This window comes from Hemicordylus capensis, chromosome 1 (genome assembly GCF_027244095.1).
Source record: "Hemicordylus capensis ecotype Gifberg chromosome 1, rHemCap1.1.pri, whole genome shotgun sequence".
NCBI classification, from domain to species: domain Eukaryota; kingdom Metazoa; phylum Chordata; class Lepidosauria; order Squamata; family Cordylidae; genus Hemicordylus; species Hemicordylus capensis.
The window spans coordinates 146,807,658-146,834,713 of NC_069657.1; the positions used below are offsets into that span (position 1 = coordinate 146,807,658).

General features: G+C 50.5%; 1 protein-coding gene across 1 annotated transcript in view; it reads left to right on the plus strand.

Moving 5' to 3' along the window:
* Positions 1-27,056, plus strand: part of NUP160 (nucleoporin 160) — a 122,204-nt gene that overhangs the window by 63,887 nt on the left and 31,261 nt on the right. The window contains exons 23-27 of the mRNA XM_053285255.1: positions 463-582; positions 741-836; positions 946-1,040; positions 14,351-14,447; positions 26,276-26,381. Of these exons, the coding sequence (XP_053141230.1) occupies positions 463-582; positions 741-836; positions 946-1,040; positions 14,351-14,447; positions 26,276-26,381 (514 nt within the window). The remainder of the gene's footprint in view (positions 1-462; positions 583-740; positions 837-945; positions 1,041-14,350; positions 14,448-26,275; positions 26,382-27,056) is intronic.

The window sequence follows — 27,056 nt, forward strand, 5'->3', positions numbered from 1 at the left end:
TGCAATAATTATAACAATTGTACAAATTCAGTTGAGCCTAATACAGTGGTGCATTAAATATGCTATGTGTGCCTAGTTGAAATCTTTTTATTTGGGATTCAGTCTGTATTATCAAGCCAGACTTTTTTCCATGGAATCCAACTATACTAATCTCCACACTATCCTGGTAGAATGGTTTGATGTGATTCCTCAGTCTGCAGGGGTGGCTTTCGCATGGTGGTGGTGGAGAGCGTGGAGAAGTTGTGGTAGGAATGGAGAGCTAAAAGCCCTGAGTGTACATATAACTTTCAGGATCCCATCCAGTAAACTTTTTTTAAGGTATCCGTATATTGTATAATGGGAAGTAACCTTCTGATAACCATAGCATAGTAGTAGCAGAAAAATTGATCCAGTTTACTGTGTTCTTAGAACTAGGTTTATCATATGTGAGAAATATTAGCCTGATTTCTGCTTTTCTTTCAGGCCATTGACTGTTTTTGCCAAGCAACTTCAGAAGTTGGAAAAGAGGAGTTCTTAGATAGACTAATTAGATCAGAGGATGTAGAAATGGCATCGACCCCACAGCTACAGTACTACGATAAGGTGATGATATTGCCAATCAAAGTAATATGTTCCTGGGGGTGGGAGTGCATGCATAAATAACCCCTGTGTCTTACAAAAGTGGCACAATAAGTTATTGCTCTAAGTCTTCACAAATAGTTCAAGAATAACACGAGTGGCTGAATATGTCCCCTTTCTAGGTTCTTCGTTTGTTGGATACCATGGGTCTGCCTGAGCTGATCATTCAGTTAGCTACTTTAGCAATCACAGAAGCAGCTGATGATTGGAGAAGTCAGGTGAGAGATTATTTCCCCCCATGTTGAGACGTTCTTCTGATGCAGCATTTATCTTTGCCATCAAGTTAACTTTCAAGCTGATTAAAGGTTGCTGTGATTACTGTTGTAGGCAACTTTGAGGACATGCATTTTCAAGCACCACTTGGATTTAGGACATAACCGTGAAGCATATGAAGCGTTGACCCATAATCCAGACTCTAGCAGGTAATATTGCATATCTTTTAAACGCAGCTGTGCAGTATGCTTGTGAAATGAATGTGTCTCATAATGACCAACTTCTATGTGCTTTTCAAAACAGCAGCAGTAAATCTAGGCTAAGATCTACCAAAGCAGGGTGTATGTGCATGTAGAGGAGAGGACTATACAAGTAGCTAGACTTTGACTTCCTTTGCAGCATTTCCTATTATCAAAGCAGCTTGCCTGTTTTGGTAATGATAAAACAAAACAAAACAGAAAAGCCAGAGTGAGTTTCATGATGGGACAGTGGCTTTTCCTTCCAGTTTGTATCCAGAGCTAGCAAGTGATTTGCTTTCTGGAGTGAAACTGCTTAAACTCCTAGATAATTCTGGCTGACAGTTCTAGGTCTCCATTAGAAGAGGGAAGGAAGGAAGCCTTGTTTAAAAGATGGTAAGAGTAGATTTATCCCACCATTTGGTGGTTTCTGTCATTCTATGGGGTAACTGTTTAACTCTCTCTTGTGAACGGGCTAAAGCACATTTGGTTCTCCTGCCATAGTTTACAGTGCATATTTATCATGGACTCGGTAGCTAGCCATTACTTTGAGTCATACCTGTTACACACTTTGAGAGTCTCTTGACATGTGCAGATAAATCTGGGGAAAGTTAGCAGGGACTCTCATTCATGCCAGGCACTGGGGAAGGCTGGAAGCAGCACAAGAGACTTTCACTACTTCTAAAGTAAAAGTAAAGTTGTGCCGTCGAGTCGGTGTCGACTCCTGGCAACCACAGAGCCATTTGGTTTTCTTTGGCAGAATACAGGAGGGATTTACCATTGCCATCTCCTGCGCAGTATGAGATGATGCCTTTCAGCATCTTCCTATATCGCTGCTGCCTGATATAGGTGTTTCCCATAGTCTGGGAAGTATACTAGCAGGGATTCGCACCAGCAACCTCTTGCTCCCTAGGCACGTTATTTCCCCACTGCGCCATTATGTGGCTCAAAGTACCTTCCCAAGTTTTCTGCAGTGTGCAGAGGACTGGGTGAAAGGGTGTATGTTTCTTTTGGGGCTAAACGTTTGGGGGAGCGACAGGTGGTTGCCAAAATGAAAATTTATTTTGGTACTGGTGGCTTTGCACCCCTGTGTTGAACCCCTAATGTATATTAATTATTCTGACTGCAGCATCAAATGATGCTTTAACACAAGCAACTCCATCCACAGAAATTGCAGTTTGGTGATTGAGTGATGACCATCCATGTGTGAATCAGTTCTGACCTCTATGTAGCTTTCACCATGGGGAGATGATGGAAATCACTACATATTGAAAGGAAGTATTCATGTGAGTGAGTTCCCAATAGCAGTACAAGCTGCAGAGAGACTAATTCCACTGTTGCCATTTGTTCCCACCCACATACATTTTTTCCTCTTGGTTTCAAAGCTTATTAGCTATACAGCAGGTTGCTTATTCTCCCTTGGAAGACGATTGTATCCATGAAGGATCATGGGATTGTCACCGACCTCTTGCTCCAAAACAGGGCCAATCAGGAAACTTCACCACCTACCAGGAGGGAGGGGCAATACTCTTAGTCACCAGTTCTTTGCCCTGTCTTGCTCTGGCAGGGTTCACATCACTGCGCTCTATTGCTCTGCAATTGAGGGGCTTTTTCCCTGTGACAATAGCCCTTAGCCGCTCTTCCTCTCACCCGCACTGGCTTTCCAAGTGCTAGGCCTGCTATCAGAGGTGCCAGAGGGAGAGAAGGACAGGAGGAAGCGAGGCCCCAGCATTTTTGTCCTGCTGCAACTCGCAACAAGCCAAGCACATGGCGACGCAGTCACTCCGCGATGAGAGGGAGGTCTCCCCTTCTCTCTCGGAGGACTTGGTGGCGAGCTCCGAGTGCCACGATGAGTGGGTGGCAGCAACTGCTCCCGCACCCATGACTCGCTGTCAAAAGTCAGCCAAGGCTTCCAAGGAGGCAAAAAAAGGATAGAGCCAAAGGGACAAAGGCAAAAGAAAACAGCTCCAGCTTCCAAGCACTCCTCTTGAGGAGGCACGGCAGCAGAGGGTGAGTTCACGGCAGTGGCCCCTTCGCAGGACGCCTTGGCCATGGCAAGCTGTTCCGGGGTGGGTCGCCCCAAGGGGTTGCAGATGTGGATGGGGTCCCTCGGCTTCCCCCAGGCAAGCGCTTTTGCAAAAAACAAAACAAAAACCCTGTCCTTTCAGCTGTTGAGCCGGGATACTAATCCCCTTCCCGGGGCGAGGAGGAAATCCTCCCACTGTTCGCCGCACTGCTCCGCCACGTGGTCACAGAAGAATTTCGAAAGCTGCCTTGGCTCCGTTGGCCATGTCGCTGCCTTTCTTGGCCCTGGTTTTTCCCGCCACGGCAGGCCCAACCGCCATTTTTGACAGGGCCCCTGACACGTCCCTCGCCGGCTTGGGCGCCATTTTGGGCGCCCCCCCATGGCGTTCCCTACACTGACTCAGCGGCCCGGCCCCCAGACACAGCCAGCTACAAGGGCGACAGGGATCTCCCTGATCTGGTTAGTGGTTCCAACATTCATAACTAATGGGTTCTGCGCCTGTGCAGATCAGCTTCGGGAAGAATTCGTTAGCTCCTTGCGACGCCAGCCGCCCACTGCATGTGACTGCAGTACCCTCTAGTGGCAGTTAGGCTTCTCCATTTTCAGTTTCTTTCTGACCGCCATAGCGATCAGTACTCGGAGATTGTTGCTCCTTGTGGAAAGTTTGTTGTTGGGTTTTTTGGCTTTTGGACTTTGGAAAATGGACTAGGACTTTTCTTAAGGATTTGCGATTTGGCTTGGGATCACTCAGTACGGTCTTGACCTTTGGAACGGACCTGACGACGTCTCTTCTTTACGCTTTTGACTCGGACTCTATCTCGGATCTCCCCCTACGACCACGGAACGGAACGACTACTGAGCAGGATGAGTGGCGTGAGTAAGGCGGGTAATCGCGGCAAGACAACTTTTAAACGTTGCACAAATTGCCGGGGGAAGATCCCCTCAACAGATGGCCATACCCTCTGTTTGTTTTGCCTTGGGGAGGTGCATGATACGGTTTCTTGCTCGGTGTGCGTCACATTTAACAAGCAGACTCTTAAAAATCGAGCAGCACGCCTTAAGGTTTATCTAATGGAGGATGCTTTGTTGCCTAAGGCTGCACTGAAGGATGTGATGCCGGGTCCTGCGCCGAAAACGCATTCTAAAGACCCGGACAGATCGAAAGAGTCGAAAGGGGCTTCGTTGGCATCGGCCGCCTCGGCATTGAGGGCCTCGGCTTCGGAATCCTCGTCAACCTTTAAACGTCCGGAGGATCATAGGTCGGGCCTGAAGAGAAAGCACAAAGGTGACGTCTCTGGGCACAGCACCGCCCACAAGAAGCTCAAACACCATGACCAGGTTTTGGAACATACTCCTTCGCCTTCGGGACTACAGGGCTATGTAATTCCTCGACGCAGAGCGGCGGCGTTGTCCCTGGCTCCGACGCCCTATCAGTCCCCTCTGACTCCTGGGCATCGACCGCGAAGTGCTCGGCATCGTGAGCGATCGACATCGAATGTATCCAGGTTGGAGTCTGTGTGGCAGGCTTCAAGTCCAGAGACTCGACGTCGACATGAGACCATACCCGTCACTCACTCTTGGACGTTGATATTGATGTCGAACGTGGCTCTGGAATCGACAGTCGCAGTGATTGAAGACACTGAACTCGTTGCCGACCTCAACGTTGAACACATTGACATTGAGGATGAGTCGGCGCCAGTGATTCAAGCTATACCGGGGCCATTCCCAGCCACACCAAGCGAGCAAGAGGCTAGACTAGTCCGCACCCTTAACTCTGAGGAGAGTACACCCTCGACGGGCACCTTTACGGGTTTTCACGTGGGTGATTACCTCCCTGGACATATTCCTAAGACTCCTTCATTCTCAATGAAGGGTACACTGATTGCAGGACCCTCATTTGGTAATGGTTGGGGTGACATGGTGGAAATACCTAACGCAGACTATGCTTTATTTAGAGAGTGGCTGCATGTAAGGGGACAGACCCCCCAAGATTATTAAGGAAACGGCAGTGCAAGCTGTTCTGACGCCAGTGCAGCGTATAGAAATGGCTGTTCAAGCATCAGCGCCTTTACCACGTCAACGCTCAGTTTCCCTTCAAGCTAATGTAACACGGGTTCTTCCTACCACCTTGCACCAGGCAGCGACTCAGACGACATACGTACCTGCTCATGTGACCTGGACTGGCGTGGGCAACTCTCCTGCCCCATCTGATGATGGTGAAGACGATGACATAGAAGATGATTACGCCTCGGATTCAACGCCGGATCCGAACGACCCAGAGGCACCTGTCCTCCCAGATCCTGATTCTAATGTTGCGGTTCTTCCATCGGTTTCGCCCAATGAAGAAATGAAGGGCTACCATCAGCAAGTGGCAGAGATGGCTCAGGTCCTGGGCCTGTCCCTGAAAGAGAAGACCAGTGATTTAGAGGACCCTGTCTACAACATGATGAAGGCGGCCTCGGGTTTGAAGCCGGTATATTTGCCTATGCTGCCTCATATCACCAGGGCAGCAAAATCGGCTTGGGAGGTACTCCAGACGCCAGTGCCGACCTCAAAGCACTTGGAGGCTCTTTATCGTGTCCAGGAGGAGGAGAATGCGTATTTGGTGCATCACCCTGCTCCTAACTCGTTGGTAGTTGATTGTGCGACGACCTCTAAAGGTGGCAAGCGTCACACCACACCTGCGGACAAGGAGGGCCGCAAGTTAGATGTTCTGGGAAGACGCACTTACTCGACGGCCTGTTTGTCCATCAAAATTGCCAACTATGTGGCTTGCCAAGCAAGATATACACATTCCCTGTGGGAGGCTCTGTATGATCAGCGTTCCAAACTGGACCCTGGCGAATTTTTGAAAAGGTTTGAGGCTGTATTTGCAAAATCTACTGCAGCTACCCATCAGCAACTGACTAATGCTAAGCACTTAGCTGAGTCGGAATCCCTGACATTGACTTAGTCCATTATTCTGAGACGGCATGCCTGGCTGCGAGCTACGGGCTTACAGCAGGATATGAGGGCTAGGATTGAGAATCTTCCATTTGATGGTGCGGGCTTGTTTTCAGACAAGACCGATGAAAACATGGAACAATGGAAGAAATCGCAGAACACCGAGCGCTCTTTTAACAACCCTCAATATACCAACAGATACCGCCCCTTTGGTCAGTACAATCAGTATCAGAGACGCCAGGGCAGTTACCGACAGTCAGATAAAAGAGACTTTAGACGACCTTTCCAGCGATTTGGGAACAGTAACAAGTGCCCTTATTATCCCAAAAACAGAACCAGCCAGTCTGGCCAGACTAAAAGAGCAACGCAATCAAAGCAGCAGCTTTGATCTGAAGGCGAGCCCACTGCCATCATGCGACCCCCCCTACAAAACAACCTAGACAACATCAAAGCAAGGAACACCATCTCCTTGAACTATACCAGAGTTACCATCAAACTGGCAAGCCATGCTCAAGCGTGGCACCACATAACATCAGACCGGGTCTTGCGCATAGTGACGACGGGCTATGCGCTAGAGTTCGAGGAGTACCCTCCGTTTCTGGGCGTGAAGTACACTCCGGAAACCCCTGTCCTGAGGGAGGAGGTGGAAAAACCTTTGAGGAAAGGGGTGATATCGCTGGTCCAGTGGGCTCTCAGCCAGTCAGGCTTTTATTCTCGCTATTTCCAAGTCCCCAAGCGTGATGGGGGCATAAGACCTATTATGGATCTCCGGGGCCTAAATCAATACATCGAGGTAAAGAAATTCAGGATGACAACGTTGCAAGCCATCCTTCCGCTCCTTCATGGGGAGAATTGGATTGCAACGCTCAATTTGAAGGATGCTTACTTCCATATAGGCATTCAGGAGAACCACCGCAAATTCCTCCACTTCACTATGGGAAGCGAAGTCTATCAATACAACGTCCTACCATTCAGCCTGGTCACCGCCCCACGCGTGTTCACGAAGTGTGTTGCGGTGATAATAGCCTATCTCCGAACAAGGGGATTGTCCATTTATCCGTACTTGGACGACTGGCTGCTGACAGCCAATACGCGGGAACAACTACAAGAGCATGTATACATGGTAACCTCCTTGCTGAGCGATCTGGGCGTGAACATCAGTTGGGAGAAATCCTTTCTACAACCTGCAAAGAGCCTTCAATATATCGGGGCACTGTTGGACATGACGGCCCAGAGGGCTTTTCTGCCAAAGGATCGATTTTCACGCCTACATTCACATGTGTCCTTCACATGTGTCAGAGTCATCCGGTACAGAGGGCAAGAACGATACAGGTACTTCTCGGCCTGATGGCGTCCTGTACGACCACGGTTTTGTATGCAAGGCTTCGCATGCGCAAGTTGCAACTTTGGTTTTTGAGGGCTTACAGGCCAATGCTGGACCCGCAGTCCAAACGGCTGACACTGCCGGGCACAGTGCTTTCCTCACTGACGTGGTGGACGAAGGAGTGGAACATGCTCAATGGCGTACAGTTTGAGTCGCCGAACCCAACCACCACGGTAACCTCAGATGCTTCGTTGCAAGGCTGGGGTGTGCATCAACTGCACCACAAGGTTCAGGGTCAATGGATGTCGAAAGAGAGACTTCTGCATATCAATTTTCTAGAACTGCTGGCTGCGTACAAGGCCTTGGTTGTCTTCCAAGAGAAACTCATGGGGCAGACCATCCAGCTTCAGCTGGACAATACAACAGCCATTGCGTATGTCAACAAGCAAGGCGGGACGGACTCCAGGTCATTGTGCAGTCTCAGTCTTCAGTTGTGGAATTGGTGCATTCCGCGCAAGATCTATCCCATTGCCATTCACATCAAGGGCACCATGAACATTTTGTTTGACTCCTTGAGCCGGGAGCTAGTGCTGGATCAGCACGAATGGGAGTTGAACCCTGTGATAATAGAGCAGATATTCCAGTCTTGGGGCAAACCGAAGGTGGATCTCTTCGCAACGTACAACAACAGCAAGTGCGATCACTATTGCTCCAGGATGGGTATCGGCCCAGATTCAAAGGGGGATGCGTTTCAGTATCGTCAGAACCATCAACTGCTTTATGCCTTTCCTCCAACTCCAATGCTGCCCAGGGTGGTGGCCAAGCTTCTACAGGACAAGTCTCTCAAGCGATAGTTATTGCCCCTTGGTGGCCAAGGCAGCCATGGTACACACTGCTACTCAGACTGTCCCAGGGCAAGTACAGGAGGTTGCCACAGTGGGCAGATCTGATAACTCAGAACCAAGGAGAGGTGCTGCACCCCAATTTGTCCGTGCTGAATCTCACAGCATGGAGGATCGGCTTCTAAGGAGGATTTTCCTAAATACCCGTAAACTATCAACTAGGAGAAGCTATCGGGCAAAATTGCACAGGTTTGCAGCGCATGCTGCCTCAAGGGGCTATAACCCCAAAGAAGCGAGCCTGAAAGCTGTTCTTCTGTTCTTAACAACTCTGAAACAGAGTGGCCTAGTGAATGTCTCGATTAAGGTTCATATGGCAGCTATATCGGCGCAGCATGATGGCTGGGATGGAAAGACGGTCTTCACCCATCTGAGGTGTAAAGATTTCATGAGAGGCATCAATAATTTGTATCCTCCAGTTCGTCCTCCAGCAGAGAAGTGGAGTCTTTTCTTGGTACTCTCGTCTCTGATGGAGCCGCCCTTTGAGCCTTTGGCATCGGCGTCGTTGAAAAACTTAACTTTGAAGACACCCTTCTTGGTGGCCATCACCACGGCCAGACGAGTAAGTAAGCTGCGTGCACTCTGCATCGATGAGCCTTATACGAGGATTTATCCAGAGTGGGTCTTCATGTGCTTGGATCCCGATTTCCGCCTGAAGATTGTAACAGATTTTCACCTTAACACCGAAATTGTGCTGCCTACCTTTTTCAGAGATCCTACGTCCGCACTTGAGCGGGCGATGCATTCATTGGATGTTTGTCGAGCCCTTCTCTTCTACTTAAGGGCCACAAGGGACATTCGAAAGACACCCCAGCTGTTTGTTGGCTTGCAAGGCAAGTGTAAGGGACACTCACCTACTCGACAGAAATTGTCCTTCTGGCTGGTGGAAATGATCAAATTGGCATATGACCAACAGGGTGTCACCCCTCCGACATCCATTAGGGCACACTCCACTAGGGCGTACACCATGTCTGCGGCACATCTGTCTGGCATTCGCTTCTTGGATATCTGCACAGCAGCCACTTGGTCATCTCACCAGACGTTTGTAAAACACTACGCCATAGATCTACGCACGGCTAAGGCTGCCGAATTCGGACGGGCGGTCCTCAAGAGGGTGTTACAGTAACTTGCAATGCTTACCCGCCTCCATCTGGGTAGCTTGTAATTCACCCATTAGTTATGAATGTTGGAACCACTAACCAGATAAACAGGTTGCTTACCTGTAACAGATGATCTGGTAGTGGTTCCATACATTCATAAATCCCGCCCGTCCATCCCCACTAAGACAGTTGCAAGCTATTGACTGTTATACTCTAACCACTCTGTCCTTAAGGCTGCTATGTCGGCCTACAAGAAACTGAAAATGGAGACGCCTAACCGCCACTAGAGGGTACTGCAGTCACGTGCAGTGGGTGGTTGGCGTCGCGAGGAGCTAACGAATTCTTCCCGAAGCTGATCTGCACAGGCGCAGAACCCATTAGTTATGAATGTATGGAACCATTACCAGATCATCTGTTACAGGTAAGCAACCTGTTTTTCTGTCCCCCTGCCGCTCCCCCATGGGCCACAGAGATCTTTTACCCCTTCGCCCTGCCCCAGGGGATGTGTCTGAAGCCTCTGACTCAGACTGGGAGGAGGGGGAGCTTTCTGGGGATGAGGCGGAGGACTCCACTGCTCAGCAGCCCCACTATCACCTGTTTTCACAGGCAGATTTCCCTGTACTTTTGTACAAGGTCTGCAAGACTTTGAGGCTGGAAGAGGGAAGTGCAGCCTAGTGCAAGCAGAATCGAGGGAGACCCAGTTGTGCTTCCCTCTCTAAAAACAACTGATGTGACAGTGCCCTGTGCCCAACTATTTCTGGACATTTTTCAAAACAAGTGGGACAAGCCCACTGAAAGCAAGGGGCCCCTATCTGCAGTTAAGTGCCAGTATACCTCCACCAAGGCACTCATGGGGAAGCTGCAGGTGCATCCAGTAGACACTGAGGTTGCAGCCTTGGTAATGGGGGTGATGCTCCCCAAAGATGGGGACGAGGCCCTAAAGAACCTGGACGACAAGAAATGTGACGCTGCTCTGTGCAGGTCGCATGAGGCGTCAGCCCTGTCCCTCAGGATGTCTACAGCCAAGTCTGTTTGCCAGGGCGACAGTCCTTTGGGTCAGGGATCTTATTCCGCAGGTTCCACCATAGTTAACTGGCCTCAGGCAAGACCTCAACAAACTGGGCAAAGCAGCAGCCTTCATGGCTGACTTGTCCCTGGACGCAGCGCAGCTTTCAGCCAGGCTCTGGCTTCAGCCATCACCGTTAGGTGTTACCTGTGGCTTAAGAACTGGAAGGTGGATCAGAAGTCCCAGTCTAACCTGGCCAATTCTGCCTTCAAAGGGGGAAAACTGTTCAGGGAGATCCTAGAACCAGTATTGGTCGAAACTAAGGATAAGAAGAAGGCCATGCCCTCGGCCTTTCAGCAGCCAGCATGCTGCAGTTTTACCCCATCTTCCTCTATTTCCAAAGGCTATAGGTCATCCTTTCATCCACGCCAGAACAGGCAGGACAGGGTCGCGTGGTCCAGAACCCAATCTTCCTTTTGAGACAACACTTCATGCCGCTTCCAACAGCCTGTGCAGTCGGCCAAGCCTTCCTTCAAGTGCAACCCTGTGCAATGACTATCCCCAGGAGCAACAGCTCTCTCAGGTGTGGGGGAGGTTACAGGACTTTGCTCAGGCCTGGGCACAGACGTGCTCAGACGCTTGGGTTCTCCAGACCCATCTCCCAGGGGTACTCCCCAGATTTTGCCACCCAACCTCTGGACCATTTCCGGCCCTCCCCGCAGTCCCACAAAGGGTCCAAACATCAGCTGATGCTAGAGGCCATGCACCATCTATCCAGCATTCAAGTGATAGAGCCTGACTCACCTGGGGAACAGGGTCATGGGGTTTATTTGATCTTCTTCCTGGTCCCCAAGAAAAACGGTGAATGGAGGGCCATCCTAGACCTGAAGTATGTCAACAGATTCCTGAGAAAGAAGGGTTCCGCATTGAAACACTTCGATCCATTTTGATGGCCCTTCAGCTGGGAGACTTCCTGTCCTCGGTGGACCTCAAGGAGGCATATCTCCACATCCCCATTCACCCCCAGGACAAGCGGTTTCTGCATTTCGCTTATTGCCAGCTTCACTTCCAGTACTGAGCTCTCCCCTTTGGTCTCTCGACTGCGCCTCGAGTGTTCACCAAGATCATGGTGGCACTTGTGGCGCACTTGAGGACCAAGGGCGTCCATCTTTATCCGTTTCTGGACGATCTTTTGATATGGTCCCAGTTGTTCCTCAGGGGTCAGGAGGACGTTTGCGCCATGCTGAGGGTCCTGGAAGCCCACAGCTTCATTGTGAACCTTCAGAAGAGTTCCTTAACGCCCCAGACCAAGATCCTACACTTGGAGGCGATCATCAACATGAATCTGGGGAAGGTGAGCTTTCCCCTTCCCTGACGGCAAGACCAAGCTGGCCTCCAGATGCCGCTCCCTAGTCTCACACCCAAGGTCGGATGTGCTCTGCCTGAGCCAGCTCCAGGGGCTGATGATCTCGACCATAGGGGTTGTGCCCTTCAGTCACTTTCACTTGCGCCCCCTCCAATGGTTCCTGCTACCTTATCAGGACCATATTATGAGAAGGTCTCGGCTAAGGGTGACCTTGCCAGCCTTGGTCCTGCGGTCTCTGACCTGGTGGCTGTCCCCAGTGATCGGGAAGGGTGTTCGATTTCTCCAGGTCAACTGGGTTCAGGTCACTACAGACGCCAGCCTTCAGGGCTGGGGTGGTCACCTGGTGGTGCAAGGCCAGTGGTCCGAGAGCGAACTCCATAAATTGGCTGGCGCTCCGGGTAATATGGAACTCACTCAGGGAATTCCTGCCTCTAAGGGCCAGCACATGCTAGTGCAACAACAAAGGCGCACGCCAATTGGTAGGGTGGGACAAGGGCCCGCCCCCTGATGCGGGAGGCCACCAGGCTGCTAACATGGGCAGAGGGAAATCTGTTATCTCTCGAAGCCGATCACATTAGCAGAGACCAAAACACAGTGGCAGACTGGCTGAGCCGAGCCTAGATAGACCAGGCTGAGTGGTCCCTGGACCCCCGGACGTTCACATGGATCGTCCAAAGGTTCAGTACACCGGTCATGGATCTCTTTGCCTTTCCAGGGAATGCCAAGCTGGCCCGCTTTCTATCCAGATATCTGACTCCAGGGGCTGAAGGGGTGGATGCCCTGATTTGCCGCTGGCCGGCCAGGCTCCTCTACACATTTCCTCCAGTGGCCATAATTCCGCAGACTATTCAGAGGATCTGCCTCCTTCAGGTGGAGGCCATCCTGGTGGCCCCTCACTGGCCCTGCCAGCCGTGGTTCTCAGACCTGGTGGCATTGTCAAGTGCCCATGTCCCTGGGAAGCCACCCCCACCTCCTCAGGCAGGGGCCGGTGTTCCACCCGCAGCCAGACTGGCTCAATCTCTTCGCCTGGAGATTGAGCGGAGCTCTCTAAGGGCGTGTAGGTACCCCTAGGCAGTCCAAGAAACTATCTTGGCTTCCCGTCACTCCTCCATGGTCAGGGTCTACCGATCGACCTGGAGGACCTTTTTGCAGTGGTGCATCTCGCGCGGGGTTCCACCGCTCTTCGCATCAGTATCTCAGCTTCTAGGAATCTTGCAGGAGGGATAAGACAGGGGCCTGCGGCCTAACACCCTTCGCTGACAGGTCTTCGCCATCTTTTCTGTTCTTCAGGTTCAGGAGGCCCCCTCCCTCTCTACGCACCCACATGTCCAGAGGTTCCTAAAAGGGGCAGTCCTCATCAGCCCGCCCACAGTACACAGGTTCTCCACATGGGACCTGAATCTGGTCCTTAAGGCCCTCACGAAGCCTCCCTTTGAACCACTGAGGTCTGTGCCCTTGAGAATTCTGTGTCTCAAGGTGCTATTCTAGGTCACTGTCACCTTGGCCAGACGGGTCTCTGACCTAGGGGTGTTGTCGGCTCGCAGGAAACTATGCCTAGTCTTCCCAGACTACGTTCTGCTGTGTACCGATCCATCCTATATTCCCAAGGTAAACTTGGTGTTTCATAGGGCTCAAGAGCTGATGCTGCCATCCTTCTGTCCTAATCCCTCTTCCCCAAGGGAAAAGGAATGGCATACCTTGGATGTTTTCAGGGTGGTATGGATCTACCTACGTCGTACTAAACACCTCAGGCTCTCAGACTCCCTCTTCATCTCGTTCAAGGAATGTTCCTTGGGCAAAAAGGTCTCCATGGCCACCCTGTCACGCTGGATCTGTTCCTGTATTCAGTTCACCTACACGGCGGCAGGCGTACCTGCCCCTGCAGGGGTCACAGCCCATTCCACCAGGAGTGCTGCCACTACTGCTGCTTTCTCCACTTTGGCCCCCCGGCTGACATTTGCCAGGTGGCCACCTGGGCCTCCTTGTCTACGTTCGTGAGGCTCTACAAAATCCATGACTGGACCTCGGCTGATGCAGCATTTGGCAGGCGAGTCCTGCAGCAGTAGTCTCTACCTGAGATCAGACCAGAGGCTCCACCCTGTACTTGAGGGGCTATGGTAGGTCCCATGTTCCTTTAAAGAGGCCATTTTTGGAAGGGCGGTATAGAAATTGAATTATTATTATTATTATTATTAAAAAAGATACAACCCTTTTCTGAGAGAGAATAAATTGTTGGCACTTACCTGTGTACTTGCAGGACAAGCTCCTAGAGTTGTTTATTCCCTTGCCTTGGGGAGCCTACCTACCTACCTACCTTTCCTCTGTTTACCCTTTTGACCTGTGCCTGTGTGTTTTCCTCGGAGCAAATAGCAGCTGTCTACGAACAGGAGACTGAGGGGATCACCCCTTTCTCCTGGTAGGAGGTGAAGTTTCCTGATTGGTCCTGTCTCAGAGCAGGAGGTCGGTGACAATCCCATGATCCAACAGTATGTAAGAACTAGCAGCATAGCATGCTAGAATTCTGTTGCTTGTGAACTAAGCAGTTTCAGGACTACTTTGTTTTGCACACTGGAAACAGTTTGCTTGATAGAAGCCTTGCCTTTTCCTCCTCCCTCCTAGGCAACTGGATTGTTTGCGGCAGTTGGTGGTAGTTCTCTGTGAGCGCTCCCAGCTTCAGGATCTTGTGGAGTTTCCGTATGTGAATCTTCATAATGAGGTAAGTGATTGATTCTTGTCAGTTGTTCAGTAGATTTATAGTCTGCCCTTGCTCTTGTGGAAGATCATAAGATATAAACATCAGACTACAAAAGGATAAAAAGTAAGTAGCAATAAAATGCAATAGGGGAGAATGGCAGAATAAATCACAACAAATAAAACTGCAGTTAAAACTTCTTTCTTTGCTGCTTGATGAGGACATCTCATGTGGGTTATCCTTTCCTCTAGAGGGCAGGACTTATGTTATTTAGCCTAAAGCTTTATAAACTCAGGAGGGGTAACCCCTCCCCAGTTCTTCTAGTCCTGCATCCAGCTCCAGAAAACAGCCTCTAACCTTGAGCCAAGCTTTTTTCTCTTTTAATGTCTACTCCTCTGTTAGCCTATCTTGAATTTTCTCTCTCTTCCCCTACTTGCCTCCATTGCTTTTCTCTTTTTTCATCTTCAAAAATAAAATGTCTCCCTCTCCTTTCTTCTCTATTTGCCTCTCTCCTACCTTCCCATGGAGCGCAGGGATTCCTCTGGACTGGACCAGCCTCAAATTCAGAATGCCTTGGTCCCTAAAGGGAAGAAGAAAAATGTACTTTTTCTGTACATAGAAACATGCTCTATGGCCGTGTGGCCACCACCAAGCATCAGGTCCCTGCCGGTGCTGCGGGAAGGTGGGAATGGGCCCAACCCTCTAGAAGGCCCCTGAGATGGACACAGGCCTTCAGTCCACAAGTGCATGTAGCCTCTGGCCCTGGACACCCCAGCTTTTCCAGCAACTCCTGCTGCATTTCCAACACGGCCGCACCATCTATCTGAGGCTCTGCTGGGAGGAACAGCAAAGTCTGTGAGGCGTTGCAAAAAGTCATGAAGAGAGCAACCTTACACTTGGTTGGGCCCAGTGCTCTCCCACTGCTCCTTCCGGGGCCTAGCAGGGAAGACCCGCCTGAGGACGCACAGCAGCCAGAGGACCTGGCAGTAGGGAGTGCTCCATGAGGGCACTCCAGAGGGCACTCCGCCCTGTCTAACAACCCAGTACTGCTGCAGATACCAGCAGCGGACTCCCTCGAGGCCCACACTGCTTCCATCTCTACAACTGGCGGTTCCAGAGGTGATGCCTCAGCAACCGGCCAGCCCAACAGGACATCAACTGGTAAGACCAGGGCCTTGACACGCCTCCCTCCTGCCCAGCCTGATGCTGTAGTCCCTGCGCCTGCTCTATCTCCTGAGATGCTTGTTTTATGGCAGTCTTGGTTTCTGGGTATCTTGGATAAGTCCCTACAGCACACTAAGCGCATCAAGTCTTCTAAAAATAGGTCCAGAAATAGATTCATCCACATCCTCTTCCTCATCTACCATTTCTTCTAGGGAGAGTACACCTAAAAAAATCCATGAAAAAATATAGGCATAAGACCTCGCCAAAATCCAAAAAATAGCACAAGGATAAAGGGGGATAGGGACTCCCCATCTCGTTCTTCTGCCATATCTGTTTATGACTCTCCTGACTCCCACCCTAGGGGGGGTGGAAATAGGTTCCTCCAACCCTGGCCCTAATGATAATGTGGACATCCCAGTGGAAATACCAGAACACCCTTATTTAGAGGGTGACTCCAAAGAAGAGGGTGAATGGTCTGATGGCCAAACGTTGAGACATTTTCCACTTCACACAGGCTTTTCTTTCCTGATGACTTTAATCACCTTTTCAGTAAATCCATATACACTCTGGGTCTTCATTAGATACTCATACAGGAGCAACCTGACCCATCTAGGGAAGCAATGGACTTTTCAATGCCAAAGACACAACAATTATTATTAAATGCTACCTGACATCGACGTGTTCTATATTGGTACTTTCATTGGCTGTGAGGGAATTGATGTTGGCAGCGCGGGCTTTGGATGCTTTTATTTTGAAGATATTCCCTGTGCCGATTATTTTGCCACTGAGGATTTTCCTGACGTCAGTGCTTTCGATGCCGAGTCCACTTTGCTTTTTGGGGCACGATAGATGTCGAAACAGCAGATGAAGAAGCAGCATTCTGTTTCTTATCACTTAGCCTTTCCCGGTTTGGCTTGTTTTGAAGTCGGGGAAGAGGGCTTTGGAGCGGTCACCTTATCCTTTGGCACCGGCTTTGGAGTCGAAGGGCGGGCAAACCTGGTACTCGGGGTCTCCTGTGTGGGCGTTGGTGTCAACTTCAACTTGGGATCCTTGGAGGATTTTACAGATTAAGTCGTCGATGTCGAAGCCGTGGTCAGCTTCGATACTGGAGTTGCTGACAAGCTCAACATCGAGAGTTGAGGTTTAACACCAAATTATAAAGGGTGGCCAAAGTGTAATTTTTCGAGTTTGCTTAGAAAACTCTTGACAGATTTTACAGTTCTCTGTATTATGTTCTCCTAGTCAAAGAAGACATAAGGAATGACAATCTGAAGAGGGGAAAGTGGTGTTACATTTCCCGTACCTCTTAAACATATTTTTCTTTCTGTCATCAAAAACTGTTTGATAAACAAAGAAACGATATTCTCTCACAAGAAAAACAGTCAAATAACTTTTGTCTCACTTATCTGAATGGCTGAGGCAGTGAACTCGAGCCAAAGCAGAAGAATCTTCTGAGGTGTCAGTACTGGTTGGCAGTTGTCCAGGAAATGAGGAGAGCGGTGCTCTCCCCGCCCTTCTGACAAATGCATGTGCACTGTGGGCGCAGTTGGGACCGCCGTACAAAGCTTTTAGAATCTTCTTGAACGGGCTCCTGCACAGGCGCGTATCCCAGTGGTGTGAATACCTAGGATCACTCAAGGATCATCTGTTACATGTTAGCAACCTGTTTTTTCCTTTTCCAGACTCTTTACTGATACAGTTAAACAGGAGTGGCAAGCACCAGCAGCTAAGAGAAGGCCTACCCCACTGGTAAAAAAGTTTTACAGCCTTACACATTCTGCAGAGGACATGTTCCAGGTCCCACCCACAGATGCCTCAGTGGTGGCGCTGTTATTGGGTCCTATTTCCCTCAGAAGAGGGTTGTATCCGTGGATCATGGAGATTGCTTACGATCTCCTGCTCCGAGTCAGGGCCAATCAGAGACTTCTCCCACAGGAGGGCGGGGCAATCCCCCCAGTCTCCAGTTCTTGCCCTGTCTTGCTCCGCTCCATGTTGCTCTACTGTTCTTCCTTTGGAATTAACCCCTTCGATACTCAAGCACTGGGAAGGAAGGGAACCAAGCAGGCAGCCTTGTTACCTACTGCGACTCCCAGCACGCCTGCACATGGCGGTGGAGTCACCGCGCGGGGAGAGGGAGGTTTCTTCCTCCCTCTCCGAGGATTCTGTGGCACACGCTGTGTGCCACGCTGAGTGGGTTGCGGCGACCTCTCCCGCACCCGTGTCTTGGGCTGGCAAGGCCGCAAAGACGGCAAAAGCCGCAAAGCATGACAAAGAAAAGGGCTCCAAGAAAAAGGAGACCGGGTCACAGGCAGGCTCCAAGACCTCCTCTCGAGGCGGCATGGAGCCAGAGAGCGAGGTCACGGCCGCAGCAGCAACGGCTCTTCAGGAGGGTGAGTCTGCTCAGGGGGGGTTGAACGCGAGGGCTCCCCCCCCACGACAAGCGTTTCTGCTTGTCAGCTCTCCCTTCCTCCGCTGCCACCGATCAGGGCGTTGAGGTCACCTCCGCCGATGAGGAGGAGATTCTTCCCGCCTTTGCAGCTCTCCTCTCCCAGGTGGTGGCGGAGGAGTTTAAGAAGCTCCCCTGGCCGCCCCTTCCCTTGGTTGCTCCTGGCCTTCCCGTCCCCTCCGAGGCAGCAGCCATTTTGGAGGAGGGACAAAGCACGTCTGGCACAGCGGCGGCAGCCATTTTAGCTACAGCCTGCGCTCCTCGTGGCGCCCCTGCTGTTTCCGCCCCCCACCTGGGCGAATGCCAGCAGCACAACAGGGCTCCTGCGGTTTTCTCCCCTTGCCGCCCCATCGCCTCTGCACCGACCGCTGAGCTTCCCCGGATCTCTCCCTGCCACCCGCTTCACACAACAATGGGCTCTGCGCTTCTCCCTCGGCCTATCCAGCCTCAGTCCGACGTTTCTGAGGCATCTGACTCAGAGCATGAGGAAGGGGAGCTTTCCGGGGATGATGAGGAGTCTCCTTTATCCCAGCAGCCCCAATACCGGCTCTTCTCTCAGGCAGACTTCCCTGTGTTACTGCACAAGGTGCGGAAGGCGCTGAGGCTGGAAGAGCAACCCCTACCCAATGCTAACAAGTCTGAAGGGGACCCCGCAGTACTTCGCTCACTGCAAACGCAGGAGATGGCCGTGCCATGCCCACAGCTCTTTTTGGATATATTTCACAAGGAGTGGGACAAGCCCACTGAGAGCAAGGCCCCCCCCCTCGGCAGTATGGCGCCTGTACACATCCACTAAGGCCCTCATGGAAAAGCTCCAGGTGCCACTGGTAGATGCAGAAGTGGCCGCCCTCGTAATGACAATGGTACTCCCCAAGGATGGGGACGAGACACTGAAAAACATAGATGATAAGAAGTGTGATGCTGCTTTACGCAGGTCACATGAGGCAACCGCCTTATCCATTAGGGCTTCCACAGCCAACTCCATGTTGGCTAGAGCAGCAGTCCTGTGGGTAAGGGAACTTCTCCCCTTGGTTTCTCCAGAATCGACCGCCCTTAGGGTCTCAACAAACTGGGCAAAGCAGCAGCGTTCATGGCCGATTCTTCTCTCGACACGGCACAACTGTCTGCCAGGGCCCTGGTATCTGATATCACGGTCAGATGCCAGTTATGACTTAAGAACTGGAAAGTGGACCAGAAGTCCCGGTCAGACCTAGTCAACTCGACCTTCAGGGAGGTCCTCGACCTCATTTTGGTCGAATCTAAAGACAAGAAGAAGGCTATGTCTCCGGGGACCCAGCGGCCAGAGCGCCGCACCTTTACTTCTTTCTTTTCTAATTCCAAAGAATACAGGTCATCCTTTCGCTCGCGCCAGAGCAGACAGGACAGGTTCCCTGGGCCCAGGGCCCAGCTCCTTTCGAGACCACCAGCCTCGCCGTACCCAGCAGCACGCGCAGTCAGGCAAGCCTGCCTTCAAGTGCAACCCCGCCCAACGACTACCATTCACTGCTCCAGGTATCCCAGGTGGGGGGCAGGTTGCAGAGTTTTGCTCAGGCCTGGGCGCAAACCTGCTCAGATGCATGGGTCCTACAAACCGTGTCCTCACCAGCCAGCCCCCGGATCGCCACCTCCCTTCCACCAAGTCCCAGAAAATGTCAAAGCATCTCTTGCTGCTGGAAGCCATAAAGCACCTGTCCAACACCAGGGCAATCGAGACGGTCCCGCTGGGGGAGCAGGACCAAGGAGTCTACTTGATCCTCTTCCTGGTACCCAAAAAGAATGACGAATGGAGGGCAATTCTAGACTTGAAGTATGTCAACAGGTACCTGAGGAAGAGGAGCTTCCACATGGAAACCCTATGCTCCATCCTTATGGCCCTTCAGGAGGGAGACTTCCTGGCCTCAGTGGACCTCAAGGAGGCATACCTCCACGTCCCCATCCACCCTCAGGACAGACGCTTCCTGCAGTTCTCCTATTGCCAACACCACTTCCAGTACCGGGCTCTCCCCTTCGGTCTCTCGACTGCCCCCCGGGTGTTCACCAAAATCATGGTGGCACTTGTGGCGCACTTGAGGACCAAGGGCGTCCATCTTTATCCATATTTGGACGATCTGATGGTCCGATCGTCGTCTCTATCCCAAGGACAGAGGGACGTCTGTTCCACTCTGCAGGCCTTGGAGGCACACGGCTTCATTGTGAACCTCCAAAAGAGCTCCCTCACTCCCCAGACCAAGATCCTCCACTTGGGGGCCCTCATCGACACACGCAGAGGGACGGTTTGCTTCCCCCCCCCCCGAGCGTTGGTCGAAGCTGATCTCCAGGTGCCAGTCCTTAATTGCCCAGCCAAGGTTGGACATGCTCTACCTTAGCAACAGACAGCGCCGCTGCAAAGGCGCACATCAACCACTAGGGAGGGACCAGGTCCCGACCCCTGATGCAGGAGGCCACCAAACTTATGAGATGGGCAGAGGCAAACCTCCTGTCCCTCGAGGTGGACCACATTAGCGGGACCCAGAACACGGTAGCGGACTGGCTCAGCTGGTCCCAGATAGACCAGGCCGAGTGGTCCCTGGACCCTCACGCCTTCCAGAGAATTGTTCTAAGGTTCGGGACTCCGGAGATAGACCTATTCGCCACTCCGAAAAATGCCAAGCTGCCCCGTTTCCTATCAAGATACAGGTCCCCGGGGGCGGAGAGAGTAGATGCTCTGACCCATCCCTGGCCCACGGGCCTCCCCTATGCCTTCCCCCCAGTAGCCATAATCTCACAAATGGTGCGAAGGATCCGCCTACTTCAGGCAGAGGTCATCCTGGTGGCCCCGCACTGGCCCCGCTGCCCTTGGTTTTCGGACCTAGTGGCATTATCCAGCGAACCGCCTCTGCTCCTCGGAAGCCATCCCCGTCTGCTCTGGCAGGGCCCCGTGTGCCACCCGCAACCGGGCTGGCTCAGCCTCTCCGCCTGGAGATTGAGCAGAGGGTCTTAAGTGAATGTGGGTACTCTCAGGCAGTCCAGGACACCATACTCGCTTCTTGCCGCCCTTCCACTGTCAGGGTCTACCAATCGACCTGGAAGACCTTCTCCAAGTGGTGTACCACACAAGGGGTTGCCCCACTGTCCGCATCGGTACCCCAGGTCCTGGGGTTCCTGCAGAAAAGTCTGGAAGAAGGGCTTCGCCCTAACACCCTACGTAGGCAGGTGTTTGCCATCTCTTCCGTCCTTCAGGTCTGGGAGGTTCATGTGTCTTTCTTTCGGAGCGAGTAGCAGCTGTCTATGAACTTGAGACTGAGGGGATTGCCCCTCCCTCATGTGGGAGAAGAAGTCTCTGATTGGCCCTGTCTCGGAGCAGGAGGTCATAAGCAATCCCCATGATCCACAGATACAACCCATATTTCTGAGGAAAATGACCTTTCAGGTAAGCACTAACGCTTCATTCTGCCATGAGACGGGAATAGCTCCCTTAGGGAACATAACAAGAAAAAGATTGGAGTACATTTTTAAAAGGGTCACAAAGCCTCTTCATTGGCTATTTGTACCTCTGTGGCAGCCTCTATAATGGTGACAACTTCCCTGCTCTGGGCGAATGAGTTATTACAAGGCCCTTGCATCTGACATTACCTCTTCAAAGGCAAACTCTCATCAGAATTTAAAAAGTCCAAGTATTCATAGCAGATATTACGCTAGACTCAATTCCCTTTGCTTCCCATTCTACTGCTGCTGTGGTGGTAGCAAGGTGTGTATTATGGCTCAAACACTGGCAGGTTGATGCAGCCTCACGTAACAACCTGGCTGTAGTGCCTTATATGGTAATGAAACCTTTTGGTGGTGAGGCCCTTCAAAAGGTGTTAGCGGAGACAAAAGACAAGATATCTTAGAGCGCCTTTTTTTACATGATCCCCACCGCACGTTAAGGTCATCTGGGGAGGTCCGTCTCCAGTTACCACCGGTTCGTTTGGTGGCGACAGAGGCGGGCCTTCTCTGTAGCTGCTCCTGGGCTGTGGAATGCACTCCCAGCTGTAATCTTAATTCTTTACTGGCCTTCAAGAGAGCCCTTAAAACCCATCTATTTGGCCTGGCCTTTCAGGGTTTTTAATTAGTTTTAATGTTAACCTGGCTTTCAGGGTTTTAATTGTTTTGATAATTGTTTTTTGAGATGTTTTTAAATTGGTGTTTATATTTGCATTTCTGTTTTAATTGTTTTAAATGATTTCTGTTGTTTAATTGGAAACCGCCCTGAGCCAGCTCGGAAGGGCGGTATAAAAATAAATAAATAAATATAAGAAGGCACTCCCTTCTGCCACCCGCAGAGAGGACAGGCGACTGCCACATAAGCCTTTTCAGTCTTTTGGTAATTTTCAGACCACAGGACAGACACAACAGGCAGCAATGTTCCTTCTGGAACAAGCAGCACAGCTTTAATAAGACGGCCATGACAGCCCTTTGGATCTCAACCCAAGCCTCGAAAGTTGACCTGACTCTTCAAGTTTGGGCATGGAAGGCCGTTTAGCCCAATTCTTTCATGCCTGGGAATCCAATGTCTTGGACAAATGGGTACTCAATACAATGCTACACGATCACAGAATAGAACTAAATCCCCATCCCGATGATCGGTTCCTACCAACATCCAGGTCCCATTCACCAACAAGCATGCCAATCTCATCCAGGTGATCCAACACTTGGTCTCAATCACCGCCATAGAACCGGTAAAGCATCACCAAAGGGGCAAGGGCATTTACTCAATTTTGTTTATCGTGCCCCCAAACGACAGCTCCTTAAGATTGGTTTTGGACTTAAAATTCTTTTTAAAAATTGTCCAATGCAGGAAGTTCCATATGGAGATTCTCTGTTCCATAGCAGAAGCTCTTCAACATTCTGGCTTTTTGGAGTCAGTGGATTTGACAGACGCTTTCCTGTGTATACCAATCCACCCAGTGAGCCATTCCTTCTTGTGATTCTGTTATGTGGGCTACTACTACCACTACAAGGCCCTTCCATTCGGACTGCCCTTCACGCACACACACACACACATACATGATATTCACAAAGGTCCTTGCACCCCTGATGCTCATCTTTTACTACCAAAAGATCTGGATATTCACATATGTAGATGACCTCTTGATCAAGTCATCGCCCTTGGAGAACGCGAAAGTGGATGTTGAGGGTCACTCTCCAAACTCTCTCTGATCATGGTTTCCTAGTAAACGAAACAAAAAGCCACCTCACACCAGCCCAACCGTATTCTCTGTCTAGGGGTGATAATAGACACCTGTCAAGACCGCCCTATTCTCCCACCAGATGGTATACCTAAAATCATATTTTCATATCTATATAATTAATTCTCTTGGCCGGCCATGCGTGGAGATGCATGGCTGGCTTTTGCGGCTGAACTCTTGCGACACGCTGCAAGAGCATTGGGTGGGAGGACTCTGGAGGATGACAGCTGGGTCTGGCCATGGTAATGGAGGTGGTGGGGTGGTGGTGGCACGGCCTTTGGGAGGAGGAGGAGGATGAGGAGGAGATGGCAGAGCCATGCCAGGAGACTGGGGCAGAAGGTGCGAGGGAAGGGGGAACCGCTGGCCCCAAAGAGCTCACAGATGCTCTGTGCTGGGTCGGCTAGCTTGATCTAATTCAGCAAATCCAAATCACCACGAAGTTCCCTCTACTTCAGCTAGCGAGGCCATTGGTTCTGATGGTAGCATCCACGGATGTGGTACCTTGGGCCAGGTTCCATCTCCCAGCTGCTCCAGTGGTTACTGTTTCATCAGTCAGCAATAGCATAGTGAAGAACAACCAAAGTCAAAATTCTAGCACAGGTCCACCAGTCCTTGCAGTGGGGGACCCACCTGCCTAACTTAACCCAAGGCAAGAGTTATGTGGACTATCCAACGGTCATTGTATAAGCCATCTTATTTGTTATTTCTCTTTGTAAACTGCCCTGAGCCATTTTTGGAAGGGCAGTATAGAAATCGAGTAGTAGTAGTAGTTGTTGTTGTTGTTGTGACGATGGACGCCAGCCTGACCGGATGGGGAGCACACTGCTTACATCATTCTGCTGAAGGGAAATGATCAACCCAAGAAGCCAAACACAGCATCAATTGGCTGGAACTAAGAGCTATCGGCCTAGCACTACTACAGTTCCAACTGCTATTACAAAACTGTCATGTTATTGTATGAATGGACAACATCATGGCCAAGGCTCAAATGACTCACCAGGGAGGCACCAGGTCGAAGTCTTTACTCCTGGAAGTGATATTACTTTTCCAGTGGGCAGAAATTCACCCCTTCTCCTTCATTGCTCACAACGTCAGTGGGACTCTGAACACTCAGACAGACTGGCTCAGCTTGAGGGACGTGCATCTGGTGGAATGGAGCCTCCACAACGATGCATTCCAAGTCCTCCGCTGAGTCCTGGGCTGGCCTTAAGTGGGCTGGCCTCAAGTGGACCTGTTTGCCTTTCCAGCCAGTGCGAAACTACCCTGCTTCTCCCATTTTACTAGCGAGGGCGCATAGGCCATAGATGTCCTGTATGCTCCATGGCCCCCAGGCCTCCTATATGCTTTTTCTCTGATACTGATCCTCAGCAGACTTCTTCGCAGGATTTGTCTCCTGAAGGTGCAGGTGATCCTTGTGGCTCCACTCTGACCTTGCCGACTGTGGTCTGCAGACTTTCTCCACATAGCCATAGTGGATCCCCGTTTTCTCCAAGTGTCACAAGAGCTCCTTAGTCAAGGACCAGTTCACCACCACGACCTGAAATGGTTCCAACTTGCTGCCTGGTGGCTGAGCAGGGCACACTAGAAAAATTAAGATACATATGAAGGGTCATGGACACCATTTTGGTATCTAGGCAGCCATCCACAAACCACATCTACCAGTCAACTTGGACAGTATACCTGTACTGGTGGTGTTGAGATTCTCCACAGTGGATCTGGTCTCCCTGAACTGCTACGCTTCCTACAAGCAGGATTGGACAAAGGCCTTTGGGCCAACACACTAAAGTGACAGGCGGGTGCTCTGGCACCTCTGTTATCAGTTACTTCTGAGTGAGGTTTGAATTCTCACCCACACCTCAAGCACTTTCTCTTTGGTGCCACACTCACATCTCCTCCAATGGTGTATCAGTTCCCATCATGGGACTTAGATAAGGTGTTAAATGTCTTCCATGCTCCCCTGTTCAAACCTATTCGCTCTATTCTTCCCTGCCTCATGAACTTCAAGCTTATTTAAGAAATAAGCAATACTTATTTCTGAGATATGCGTGCTGTCAGCAAACAACTTCTGCACCTTCTCTCAAGACTTGGTCTGTTTTGATACCTGACACTTCCTTTCTGCCAAGTTTCCTCGATCTTCCAGTACTCTCAGGACATCATACTTCCCTCCTTCTGCCCAAAGCCAAAATGGGCTCAAAAAACAATGGCATAAACAGAACATGTACCATTGCCTTAAAGTCTACCTTTCATGCATGCTGTCCTTTAGATCCATGGAATCTCTCCATCTCTTTTCTCCCAGCTTCTATGGGACAGAATGTATCACCTGCTATGGTAGCCAGATGGATCAAAGCTCATAGCGCTCACCTATGAAGTACAAAATCTGCGTTCCCCTCACAAGATCATGGCACACTCTACTAGATCAGCAGTGTCATCCACGGCCTTCTCTACAAACACTACTCTGGTCTTAATTTGTTGAGCAGCCATGTAGTCATCTCCTTCCTTCATTCGGTGCTGCAAACTAGATCACCATCACTCTCTCAAGCAGGCTTTGGCAGACGTGTCCTTCAGCAAGTTATTTCGCCCCAGTAGAGGCAAATGCTCCCCTCCCGGGGGACCTAGCTGTGGCATTTCCCACGTGAGATTTTATCATCCAGCAGAGAAAGGAACATTGGTTACTCACAGTGAAGGCTTCTTGCTGCTGGATTTGAGGACATCTCAACCCACCTGGCTGGGGCATCTGCCTCTACTGGTCTGTACTCTTATCCAAGTCTACTTTATCTTCTCTCTGAATTGTGGACTTGGCTGATTTAGAACTGGGGAGGGGTTACCCTTCCGACGCTTATAAAGATATAGGCTAATTAACAGAAGCCCTGCCCTCTGGAGCATGGGGGAAGGCTAACCCACATGAGATGTCCTCAAATGCAGCAACAAGAAGAAGCCTTCACAGTGAATAACCAATGCTCCTTTTTGTTTGGAGCAAGGTATGGGGGGGGGGGGAGAAATATTCGGCTAAGGTTAGTAACTCTTATCTGTTGTAGGTTGTGGGAATAATTGAATATCGTGCTCGGGCAGTAGATCTGATGACTCACAACTACTATGAGCTCCTATATGCTTTCCACGTCTATCGCCATAACTTCCGGAAAGGTATGACTCAGTTATTCAAACATTGTTATGTGTGGCATTTAACATGATATATGATTACCAGGGGATAGTTTATTTCCCATTAATGGGTGCTTGTTCATGGGATGCAAGTTTGGCATTATGTATGAACCGACATGTCTGGTATTAAGATAGGTTTTCAACACAGATGTACAACCTACATATGGAGATGCAAGGATATGAATCTCTGCTTTATTTGCTTAGGAGAAAAGTACTGATGTTTCAAGTAGGCTGAAAGTGAGTAGACTTCCCATAGAAATCTTCCCATAGAAATCTGCTCCTCAATGGAAGCAATCCGTCCAGAAAATATGCCCACATTATTAGGAATACACAAAGAATGAGAACAAACAAAAGTCTCTCTCCCGCACTCACTCACACACACAAATTAATATAGGATTATGTATTAATGAGCATGAGTGGAAGGAAGCTCACTCAAGCAAACTTCCCTGCCCCCCTCTTCAGCTCTTCAAAAATCTGCTCCCAAAGGACCTTCTGGTGAGAGAAGGACAGACTGGCAAAAATCACTCTTAGTTGCACAAATGGAAGTTCCTTCCATTAAGCAAATGAGGGCTTAAGCTATAATCTCATACAGTTGTACCTGGGAGTAAGGTCAACTCAACCCAATGGGATTTACTTCTGAGTAAACATGCATAAGGTGGT